Below are 12,828 nucleotides of genomic sequence, written 5' to 3' on the forward strand. Positions count from 1 at the left end.
AATGAGCTTTTTTGATTACGATAAACACAAGTTTTTAACAACTTCAAATTCATACCTCGTTCTCATAAATGTCTTTTTTTATTGTGATGTGACCCCTATAATAGCATCTGTGTCACCTGTAGAAAAAGTCAAAGGGATAGTTGACTGATTTTCAAACCCATGATTCAAATTAATAATTTTTCTTTATTTTGTTGACCAAAAAAGAAGATATTTTGAAAAGTATTCATGGATGTCACTGGTTACCAGTTTCTAGAATTCTTCAGAATACTTACTGGCGATGTTAAATTGCGAAGATCTAAAGTTTTCGTCAAAGGGCGTGTCCGTGGCGGCCTCACAAACTTGGATGTTTCACCATGAAAGAAAAAGTTGTTATAACTCAGGCATTGTCTGATCTGCTTTAAAATCCAAATGTTTGATAACAGTCCTGACCTGAACACGTTTACATGCAAATATCCAGTTACAGTCATAGCACCATCTGCTGGCAACAGGAAATTACATGTTTTACACTGTAACAAACTCCTCCTGGAAATTTTATCAGATTTAATCCAAGTTTTGTCTGTATAATCCAAAGGTCTTTGTGATGTTAAATTGTGAAGATCTAGAGTTTTTGCAGACTGACAAAGTTCAGTGTTTCGCCATGAAGGAGGAAGTACTTATAACAGCCAAACAATAGCTGCGTCCTAAATGGCACACTATTCACTATGCACTCATGCACTATGTACTTATGCACTTACATACTCAACAGCATAGTACATGTATGTAGTGGCGTCCCAAATGGCACACTAATGTTTTTTTACTAAGCGGAAATTCAAACCGTTTCCCTGATGAGGTTTGACGGTTGCCAAATCAATGAAATAAACGACCGAATTTTCAAATAATACCTGCCGTGAGTATAACCACATTCACCATCTGGAGGTGCTATAATCACTCTGGTAGGGAAATTTTGCTTTCACCATCCAAAATAAATAAAGTTATCCAACTGGTGCATCCGATAGCTCCGCCCCTTCCGCTACGTAAGCAGACCTGCGGTCGTTGAGTGCGTGATCATTACACTTCATTTTACCGGCTGAATAAGTGCATCATCCGGGTAATTAAAATGCTCTTATTATTGTTAGAGTTTTCACTGTGAACACACTACTTACACTATTTATACTACAAAATGGCATAGAATAGTGCATAAGTATGCGATTTGGGACACAGCTACTGTCTGATCTGCCTGAAAACTCACAGGTTTGATGAGATTCCTTTCCTGAAGACATCTTCATGCCAATACTGAGTCACATTCATAGCGTAACCTGTTGACAGAAGGAAGTTTGGCATAAATCTGTGATTTTTTTCAGGTTATTTTTTATTTATATCAGCTTAAATTATTATTGTCCACTGTTCTCTGTCATCCTAAGGCCACTAGTCGTTGGTGAGCCCAGGTGCGAGGTCCCTTTCATCGCTGCTTGCAGCTTTAATCCTTTGTTCAAAAGAAGAAAGAATAATTTTGAGGGTGAACTATACTATCAAAAAATCCCATGTATAGTATCAATCAACTTTCAAAGTGTCCTTCGCCATTATCAAAGCACAGATCGGATTCTTCTCTATGCCAATTTTACTGGAGAACAAAGTAATCTCTGCCAAAGAACAGGTAAATTAACACAATTAAGCCTAATGAAGGCTGTGCATTATGCAGAAATATTCTTCATTTCAAAGGTAGTTTGATTCAGTGGCTTCAAGTGTATAGACTTACATATCCCATGTATTTAAGCCTCTCCGTGAGTCTGACTAATGTGTTATTAAAACTGCACAGGCTAATGCAGAAAAATAGACCATTCTCAGGAAGAAAGTGCTCACTTAACCCTGGGTTCCCTCAATATTTCCTGATGGAAGGCAAATTCAATAGAGCAGCAGCGAGTCGCTCAATGCCTGCTTCTAATGCGAATGCTCTTGTCTTTCTAGAACACAGATTCAGCCCTCCTGCCCTGCATTAGTTACCCAGCGTTCGCTGTGGACGATGATGCTCTGTATTCCCAGACTTTGGACAAGATAGTCCGCAAGCTGAAGGGCAAGTATGGCTTCAAGCGATTCTTAAGAGACGGCTTCAGAACAGCCAATGAGGACAAGAACCGCAGGCACTATAAACCTGCTGAGATGAAGGTGAGTGTGGTTTACGTACCTGTTGAAATTAAAACTGGCTCATAGCAAAAATGAAAACAGAATATTTCTTCACATTTGAGAAGAGTTATTATGACTAGCCTCAGGTTTAGACAATTTATTTGAGAAACAAAGATTTTTCTATAAAGGTAAGCGACAGATCTAATAAATGGCGTTTTCATGTGCCTCTTTTTAATCTGGTGCAGATTTGCTTATTTATCCATCTCTCAGGAGAATGCGAGGGCTGCGGGTAAATCCCATTTGATTGGGTTGAACAGTGAGGATATTAACTCCAGAATTAGCCTGGGAACACGCTGAGTCTGAATCTGAAATCTGAAAGGGGAAGATTTATCCTGCAGCAAATCATTCCATCAGCAGCAAAAGCTGACCTCCTACAATGAACAAGCCCGTAGAAAGAAATGAGAAATAACATTCCTCAAATTATCCATTATTGCAGTTCATTTACCTGATTTCTCCATCCACACCCAACAAGAAGTACCATGGTATTCTGGTGCATTTTGAAATTCAGATACTATGGCGGCACCAAGCTGTTCTTTATTTATACTGTAGGGCATTCCCCAGTGTCAACCAATTGTCATTCAAGTCATTAGTCGACTAATCACACATTTATGAAGTTCGTTTAATTGCTTAAGTATATGTTGGGGGAAAGTGCTGTCTCAGGGCTGAGAAATAATGATGTTTGTAACATTTTTCCACATTACAGAGAAAAATTGAACCATAATGATTTGCATTTAAAATAAATTAAGTGTTGAAGCACATGCATAAAATCAGCTGAGGCAGTACTGGCAAATGTTGTGATTATGAATGTGTGCGGGAAATAAACTGCAAGGAGACTGCATTAATATTTTAATAATTTCAAAGAATTAACTCAAAGCAAAACAAGAATTATATGCAATTACATCACAATCTATGTGTGCGCCAACACGATAACTTAAAACACATTTTGGTTTAAATAATAATAATAATAATAATAAAAAACAAGCTAAACATATCACAAATATTTTTGTTTCTCTTTAAAATGGGCACCAAGAAGAATAATCCATAACTTATTTGCATAATGCAACACTTATTAATATAAAAAAGAATAACGGTCATAATAACCACACCACCTGACAAGTATCCAAGTTTTAGGAACAACAAATAATTACTTGACTTCTAGTAAATCATTTGGTATCCGAAGTGGCTTATAAGAAAGGCAAAGGCATCTAAATTACACTTATTTTACCAAAATACAAATATGATCAATATTTAATTATTTAATTTGGACAGCAAGGTCTGACTCTGCTTAGACAAAAGTCTTGTCACTTAACAGAAATAATTTCCAGTGTAGAATATAAAGTCATGGTGCAGTGGAAAAAGAATTCATATTGTGTATGACCCTTGAGGTTGGACGACTGCATTCATACATCTCTGCAATGACTCAAATAACTTATTAATAAAGTCATCTGGAATGGCAAAGAAATCGTTCTTGCAGGACTCCCAGAGTTCATCAAGCTTATTTGAATTTATCTTTAATGCCTCCTCCTTCATCTTACCCCAGACATGCTTAATAATGTTCATGTCATGTGACTGGGCTAGCCAATCCAGGACCACCTTGACCTTCTTTGCTTTTAGGAACTTTGATATGGAGGCTGAAGTATGAGAAGAAGTGTTATCCTGCTGAAGAATTTGCCCTCTCCTGTAGTTTGTAATGTAATGCGCAGCACAAATGTCTTGATACCTCAGGCTGTTGATGTTTCCATCCACTCTGCAGATCTGTCACATGCCCCCATATTGAATGTAACCCGATATCATGATTTTCCCTTCACCAAACTTGACTGACTTCTGTGAGTATCATGGCTCTATGCAGATTCCAATAGTTTCTCTGCAGTATTTGTGATGATTGGGTGGCAGTTCAACAGATGATTCATCAGAAAAAAATTACCTTCTGACACTTTTTCAAATGATCAGCTAGAAGTCAAGTTATCATGTGTTACTCTTACAACTGGGATTGACGACAAGACTTTTGTCAGGTAGTGTATATGTTTCTATAAAACTGCATGACAGCTGTTTGGTGCTAAAATAAATAAAAGAAATAGTCTAAAATTAGGCATTCCTTAAAATATATATTCTTTAAATTATATTCTATTATTAATTGTCTTGTCGGTTTAGTCCCTTTATTAATCTGAGGTCGCCACAGCGGAATGAACTGCCAACTTTTATTTTTACGCAGCGGATGCCCTTCTAGCCGCAACTCATCTCTGGGAAATCTTTAAATATATATATATATATATATATATATATATATATATATATATATATATATATATATATATATATATATATATATATATATATATATATATATATATATATTTTTTTTTTTTTTTTTTTAATAGACTAAAATATTTGAAAAATTTGTTTCAGTGAGCAGATTCTATGCATATAAGTATAGCCTATGTATTATTTAGATATAAATAAATAAAATGTAGCAACAAATTGGAAAAAATATATATTTTTCAAAACAGCCACTTTCAATATGTTGGAAAGGCTGCTGCAATCAATAAATGCTGCTTAGTTTATGTTTTTATCATAGAATCGCTCATAAAAACTAAACCTAAATAATCGAAAGTAAAAATCTGAAGTAAAGTCTAGAATCTAAAGCAGCATCTCAACACAAAGTAGCAATATTTACTGAGAACCAACTAAGGGTATTAGATTTAGTGATGGAGGATTTTTTGAGGAGACATAGATATAAGAATAGAGGGTCATTTGATGTAACATTTTAGCTTACCTATTTTAAGCTGAACACCATCGTCACCTCCTTCATTGTCCCAAATTTAGAAATGGGCCTGTCATACAAATGAAAGAAATCCACACTTAAGGTTTCATCCATGTTGGCTAAAGTTCAATTTTGCTGTTTACTAAACCAATGGCAGGCTTGTTACAATATGGTGATGACAGCTAATGACTTTTAGGAATGGCAGATCAATGCTTTTGATTACAATTGGATATGTATGCAGAAAGAAGGCACATTTCAATTTGCATACCTTCAGGCTTTTTTTTTTTTTTTTTTTTGGAGGCTGATCAGTATTGAAAATATAAAAATCAGCCAACAGACTGTTGTGATAGAAGCTCATTTGGATGTTTTCCCCTAAACAGGACTGATACCATGTACTGTCCAGCACAGTCTACTATATTTACTTAATTTTTAAAAATGATATGATTAAATGAGCAGCCAATGTATTGACTTTTTCTTTTCTTTTTTTATGAATGTTTAAAAGTGCAATCAAATGAATATATGTGTGCCTAGCTAATTAATAATACTTTAGTAAATATCAATGACATTGCTGGTGAAAAACAAGCCAATCTGAACAAAACACAGACTCTGATGATCTATGTGAGATTATTAATTTGCACACCACAGTCTGCGCCACAACATTTCTTTTTGAGATTACAACAATTATATTTTTAGGTTTATCTAATCTTGCATTACACTTACAATGCATGTAAATTACAAAAATAAATAACTAAATAGGAGTTAATTAACAAGAAATTAAATAAACAGATTTTTAAAAATGAAACGACCGAAAATTAAGAACTGAAACCAGCTTTAATGTTCGCAAATAAAACGTGTTGTGGTAATGCAGAATCATTAGTCATTTGAGACAGCACACTTTATAATGGCTCTAGCGAATCTGCAAAACTGTGTTTAAAGTGAAACTATTTCTCTTATTAGAAAACAATAAACACGATTTTAGCAATTATGAACAAAACTTGGAGAAATTGAGTCTGGCATTGAGTCCCCCGCCTTCAGAACTGGCCACTACTGAAAATTAGGCTGCCACTTACTGGTAATGTATTTCCTCAGTCAGAGAATTTCCCTAAGTGTTGTGGCTAACCGCGGCTAGTCATTGAATTCTGTTCCCTGAGACACGGGGCGCATTTCTAAAGGCCACATTTGTATATTGTGAAACTTGTCACTTATGTATGTAATGCAGCAACAAACACATGTAGATGCTGTGTGTGTGTTTCTGTGTGAGAGAGAGCAGGCACTGGCACAGGTGGTGGAGCATCAGAGCAGAGCTTGTTAATATTCACAACCATTCCAAATATGGTCAAAACTGAGCTTTTCAATCTGTGGTTATAAAAGAATTTCTGGAGAATTGAACTTACCTAAGCCAAATACTTACTGATATCAGAGAACATCTCCATGTTATTGACCCGTCACGCTCAAAAAAGAGCCTTTCTGCATGGCTGGAGTTTCCATTCTATTAAATCTATAACCAAGTTATGATGGCAGAGGATTTCAAGCCTGGATGTCTCATAGTGACTGAATGTCCTCTGGTAAATGATATTGTCTTACTAAGTAATTGTGCTAAGTGAAGTCAAAGCCCTATGAGACGACTCGCTGTTGACTGTGAGTAGGCCTCCATGTCTGCTCTTTCTCACCCAGAAGATGTTCATTTAATATGTGTGCCTCATCCAGCTCTCTGACTGCACTTCTCTCTGACTCTCCAGGGGGTTATAGAAACTGATATTGAGAGGGGAAACAAAAAAAAAACAACACTAGATTTTATTTTTAGGCTTTCAGGGTTTAATATAAGCCTGTTGGTGCAACTGGTGATAAGATTTCACTTATAGTCTTGAAATATTGTCATTTGAATCAAATGTTTTTTTTTTTTTCTCGGTCAGTTAGAGAGTAGAATAATGTAGCTATATCTTCTCAGTTTTAGATGCTGACTATACACAAACCCATATTACCCTGAAACAGCTTATTTGCGATATGCCAGTGATGTGAGACCAGTCCAATTAACAGCCTTTATTTCATTACATCCTAATCTCCCGTTCTGATCTCCTAATGCCACGCCGATTGTCTTCCGAGATCGCTGGCGGAGATAGAGAGGTCTTAATTACATTTGGGGAAAGGTTGAGAGACATTTTGTTCCTCGTCAGCCATCAAAGTGTGCATTAGATTTGTGCACCTCTTAAGCAGCTCACAAGATTTGTATTTTCAAAAGAGAGATTTGAATGGAGGCTGTCATATTATTGGCAGCAACGCAAAGAGGATCACAGAATTGTATTACCAACGTTTCATGCCATGAATGGGGAGAATATTGTAAACGCGTGAGCTTATTATAAGCTTCATAAGTTTTAATTGCAGCCTGGAAAGTGGGTTGCTAAATGTGGTGTGGTTTTTATTCGATGAAATGGCATCCGAATGCTCCATAGGCCCACACTAAATTGTTTATGGTAATCCCTATTTATTTGGTTCGATATTGATATAAATGTTACGTTTCTGATGGATTACTTCCATAGTAAACTCCGTCTGCCCACACACGAGGCTCTAATTTCAGATTCATGTTTGAGAAGAAATGCTGGCAGTGTTTTACGGAGCATCTGTAGGCACTTAAATGTTGACTTATACTTTTAAATGAATGCGATTAAAACGAGCCGCAGTCTCATAATTTGAATTAATCATTGCTTTTTCACACTCGCAAACCATCTCTACATCTGAGTTGATTTTAATTTCAAACCCAAGTGATTCATGGCTCGGCTCTAGGGAAAGAGAGACGAAGCACTATGGCTTTTTAATGGAGTTTCTGCATGACTGCTGTACTTTACTTCAACATAATTGTTTTCTGTTTTCCTGAACTGTCGTAAGTTGAAAACAGAGGTTGTCTGACATTCCCTTTGTCATTTGAAGGGCTTTTGTTTTATGTATTTGCATTTTGGTACAGGTAACATGATGTGTAAATATAGACTAATCATTTAAATGTGTGTATATTTTTAATTGTCACAACCACATTATGGTAATAACACAGATTTACTGTAGGAATACATGTCAGTGTTTCCCAACTCTATTCCTGAAGGCACACTAACAGTACATATTTTCAATGTCTTCCTTATCAAACTCATCTGAATCAACTCATCAGACCATCAGACTCCAAAACCTGAAATGAATGGGTCAGATAAGGGAGACATCCAAAATATGTGTACTGCTGGTGTGCCTCTAGGAACATGGATGGGGAAACACTGCATTAAACAAAAGCATTTCTAAACATTTAATTATATTTGAGTTATTACTGTGTATGAACAGTTTCTGTTGTTACTCATGTCTTATTTTTTTTTCCCTGTTGTTTTTCAGCTCTTTGACGGTATTGAGTGCGAGTTTCCAATTTTTTACATCTATATGATGATTGATGGTAAGAGTCATGCATATTAGTTGAATTTAATGAATTTTATTTAATTTCATTAAGTGATGTACTTGTTATATGAGTCTTCTTGAGGTACCAAAGTCTGCTCTATATATGTATATATTTCTTTATTTTTTTATTTTTTCCAAAGAATTTTAACCTATTAACAGTTTTTTAATTAAATTTAGTTTTTTTAATTTACAGTTTTGTTTTATTTATTTTTTGAATAAAAGATTTGTTTTGCTTTTGACTCTATTTTGAAAAAAAATGACAAACAATGCAGCATAAACCTAGTTACATTTTTATTGTGGTGAATATGGTATAGCTAACCAATTACCTTTTTTTTACCATGACATTTTTACTGTTTTTAGAAATTACAGTGTTTCATATACATGCTGAGTTCATTTGTAAATGTCCTGTTTTTGAGTAGCATTATAGTCCCTTTAAGTGATTTTACTCGCTGGCCATCTTTAAAATGTCTCTTGGGCAGTATGCTCAGGCATTCTGTCTGATTGGGGAAACATTAAATTCTCCAAAACTGTTTGCAAAGCTTAAGATTACTTTACATTATTGGAATCATCAATTAAATTAAACATCAACTGACTCATAAGTTGGCTTCATAAGTATTTTCCAGCTTGCCCGAGTTAATACTCATGCGAAAGGAACAAGATTACGAAACCAACTTTATTTATGGCCATTTTAGGCCGTACTCACCCTAGGTAAGGTGCAGTTGCCTCGAACCGGGCCAAAGCACGCTGTCCCCCCTCCTGTCTCCCCCGACGGCCCGCACTCACACCACAAATGGGCCTCGGCATGCTTACGTCATCGCTGCTGCGCTGTTCAGTGAGAAGCGCTCTCTCACTCAGCAGCACAGTGGAGATTTCTCTAGTTATATAGTTTCAGTCGTTTGATATGCATTGACATGCTGTCAAATATTTCGCCAAACAGTCCTTAGGGATGCGGTGACACGCAGTCAGATATTTCGCCAAACAGATCAGCCACTTTTGGCGCTCAAAAACAATCATAATGCTCTCGTGCTGCAGGAATGAGGAGGTCTGCTGAAGCCGCGCAGCTGTCGTGCTGTGAGGAGTTCTCATCTTTAATAAACTACGGTAGTTTGCGTTCGCTGAACCAGTAAGATTGATTAATAAATCCATATGAAACAGCCCCTTAAAAGTCACGTCTCGCTTTCAGTTTTGGGCTTTGGCGCGTTTTGCACTCACACACAAGCGTACCACACCAAAGCCGCACTCAGGCAGACCTCTTTCAACCGGGCCAGGGCCAGCCAAGTGAACCGTGCTTGAGCCCGATTCAGCGCACTCACACTTCTCAAACGATCCGGGAAATGGGCCTGGGCATGGTACGGATGGCATAGTGTGAGTAGGCCCTTACACATTATCATAATGCTTTGTCAGATCTCGCTGGTCTCCTGAAGTAATTTACAACTCACTAGGTAAATCTTCTTTAGCGACTCCTTGTTTACTAGTTTGCGGGCATTTGAGTTGTTGCTGTCATGCGATGTGTGTAGGACAGACTGTACCTCACGTTTCTTTCATACAGATTAGAAAAAACCCTTTTGTTTTTAAGTGTAACTGGTTAATTCAAAAGATTTTAAGCTTTATGTGGATATATTTATTATGTCTGTGAAGCAAGTATTCACTGATATTACAGTGTGTTTGTTTGGCCACATAAACTGTAGTAAAAAAAAAAAAAGCACAAGTCTGGTCCAAGCTTCTCCCCTGGACAAACATTAGCTATATAACAAACGATGATTGGCTCCTATAGTAGAAGGCGGAGCTTCATTCGCCAGATTGACTATAAAACTTTTTTCTATTCAACACTATACAATTGACATGTCTTGTCTATTCTGTAGTCTTTGACAGATTTCCTGTAGGAGGGCGGTGTAATTTTTTGTAATTTTCCTTTCCATTCAGGTGTGTTCAGAGGAAACCCCGATCAAGTCAAAGAGTACCAGGAGCTGCTACAAGCTGTCATTTTCCAGTCCTTTGAGGGTAACTTACACAAACAGATACATGCATATGAGCATTTTTTTTGGACAAACTGCCAACGCTTGTCATGCAGTGATGGTTCTGCTTTGCCAGCCAGTGTCCTCCAGCCCCTGCCAATGACTGTTATTTTCCCATTACTCTTTATTAGAGTGGCCCTTTCGTATTCATCTCTCCCACACTGCATGATTTCCTCAGACGCGTCTCAGTCAAGTGCACAACAGAGGAGATGCTCATTATTTAAACAGACCAGAACACCGTTGTTTCCCCACAGGCAGATTTAAAAAATAAATAAATAAATAAAGATACTAAATAAATAAAAAACTGCTTTCATGCTGTTTGACAGTCCTTCAGACCCACTACCCTTCAGAAGTAGAACCATAATAAGCAACATAATAACTCGCTCAGCTCATTTCATTTGCTTACAGTGAGCCTCACCAATACAAATAAGAGCTTAGTTTAGTCGTCTAAATTAGGCTTGTCAGAAAAGGTGAAAATATGGTTAGGCTGGATATTGCTGACAGCCAGTTTGCTAAATTCAAGATACAGCACATCCAACAAATGGGAGTGGCAGTAAAATAAAAAGCATTTTTGCTGAATACTGAATATTTTATATTCCAGACAAAATGTGGCCAGTTAGTTCTTTTGTTTATTTTATGACAAACAAAGAAAATAAATTCCAAAGGCCTATTAGTTTACAACACTGCACAAAGGGATTGTAAGAATGTATTCATGTTTAATAAAATTTGTTATGTGCACCCATTGAAATATGATGTGTTTGTTTTGTTGGGAATGAAGATTAACAGTTAATATAAAAGTCTGGTGTGTCAGATGAATGAAACACTCAGAGTCGGAGATGAAGAAAATTTACTGATGATAGTTTGCCGTTTCATGGCAGGAGGGCTTCATGCTGTTGCAGAGCTCGCTGGCTGGACTTCTGACTTAAAGTAACATCAACACAGCAATTATACTCTTTACACAAAACCAGAAATGGTGTCAACTCCGGTAAAAGGTTCTGATTGTTTTAAGCAAAGATAGACAATTCTTAATAGCTACGTCAATGCGGAGTCCAGATAGGGATGAAGTGAGAAGGTTTGGGTCAGGTCCATAGACTGTGAAACAGGGGTGCTCAACCCTGTTCCAGGAGATCTACCTTCCTACAGAGTTTAGCTCCAACCCCGATCAAACACAACTGAACCAATTAATTAGGACCTGAACAGCACTTGATAATTATGAACAGGTGTGTTTGATAAGGGTTGCAACTGAAATCTGCAGGAAGGTAGATCTCCAGGAACAGGGTTGAGCACCCCTGTAGGAAAAGATATGGACGTAGTATATTTAATGTCACAAATAGGTTTGTAAATAGCGCAAATGAAACTACAAGTTGGTGTGGTCAACTGTTGCCATTTTGTTCATGCATCATCTCGCCGGGGGTTACCAAAAATGGGCAAAGAAGCGGAACGCAAGTAAAACTACAAACACCTGCTAGCATTTTGCTTAGATGAAGCTTTCTTTGGGAGAAACACTTAATACTTCATTACCTTTGATTTGTTTGTGTTCTGACCACATGTGCTTGGTTGTGTACTAAAACAATAAAGTGTTTAGTCTTTTAAAAACACTGTTGTAATACATTGAGCCACTAAGCATTACTTTTTATGACGTTTTTCTACTTGAGGAAAACGCTAATTACTTTCAAATACTTTAAATAAAGTCTACATTTGTAAATGCAAGGCTGTTTATGAAATCTAGGCATAACACTGTATGACAACGTTTCAGATGACAGCTTAGCCTACAGCTAATCAATCTGTCAGATTCTGGAGTGCATTACAGGTCTAAAGAAAATTTTAAATGCTAAATTATCTTAAATAAAACAAATACATTTATAGAGATGGTATAGAAGTATGCAATTTCACTCTTCTGGGAAATGAAGACTACATGAATGGTTTGTGAGCACAATTAAGTGCACAGCATATTATATTATCTGATTGTAGGAAATAATTCCAAAAGGCAATTGACTGTGTAAAGCCACATAAAACAATCAAAAATATGATGTATATGCCAAGTTCAGTGGCTAATCAGGTGACATGGTGACCACTTATTATGCTGTCACTCAAGTGGCCACACCTTTAATTATGCAGACTTAGTATAAAAGAAATGGATGAGTTCTAAAAAAAATAAATAAATTCACCACCTCACAGTTGCATATACACCAAAATCGTTTTTTTGTACCAGGCTGTAAACACCTTTTTTTCTGCTGTAAAGGTATGCCATTTCAACATTAGGGTCTATAGAAATGTGCTTTATTATGAAGCTGGTATAATCAGCATTCTGTCTGCTATATTCTTACTACAGACAGTATATCTTGCATTAAAATGAAATCACTTTAAACAGAGGTAATGCATAAAAATAGCAAAATCACTTTAGACAGTATTAACACATAGCAATAACAATAGGAACATGTGTTTACAGTCATCAGGCCCTACAGT

The 12,828-nt window shown here is 36.6% G+C and overlaps 1 protein-coding gene across 4 annotated transcripts in view; it reads left to right on the forward strand.

The window, feature by feature from the left end:
* Positions 1-12,828, forward strand: part of phkb (phosphorylase kinase, beta) — a 140,714-nt gene that overhangs the window by 57,724 nt on the left and 70,162 nt on the right. For all 4 annotated transcript variants that reach the window (XM_087261643.1, XM_087261642.1, XM_087261641.1 and 1 more), the window contains 3 exons: positions 1,945-2,142; positions 8,288-8,345; positions 10,271-10,348. In XM_087261643.1, the coding sequence (XP_087117769.1) occupies positions 1,945-2,142; positions 8,288-8,345; positions 10,271-10,348 (334 nt within the window). The remainder of the gene's footprint in view (positions 1-1,944; positions 2,143-8,287; positions 8,346-10,270; positions 10,349-12,828) is intronic.

Source organism: Danio rerio, chromosome 7, assembly GCF_052040795.2.
Source record: "Danio rerio strain M-AB ecotype USA chromosome 7, GRCz13ab, whole genome shotgun sequence".
Classification (NCBI taxonomy): domain Eukaryota; kingdom Metazoa; phylum Chordata; class Actinopteri; order Cypriniformes; family Danionidae; genus Danio; species Danio rerio.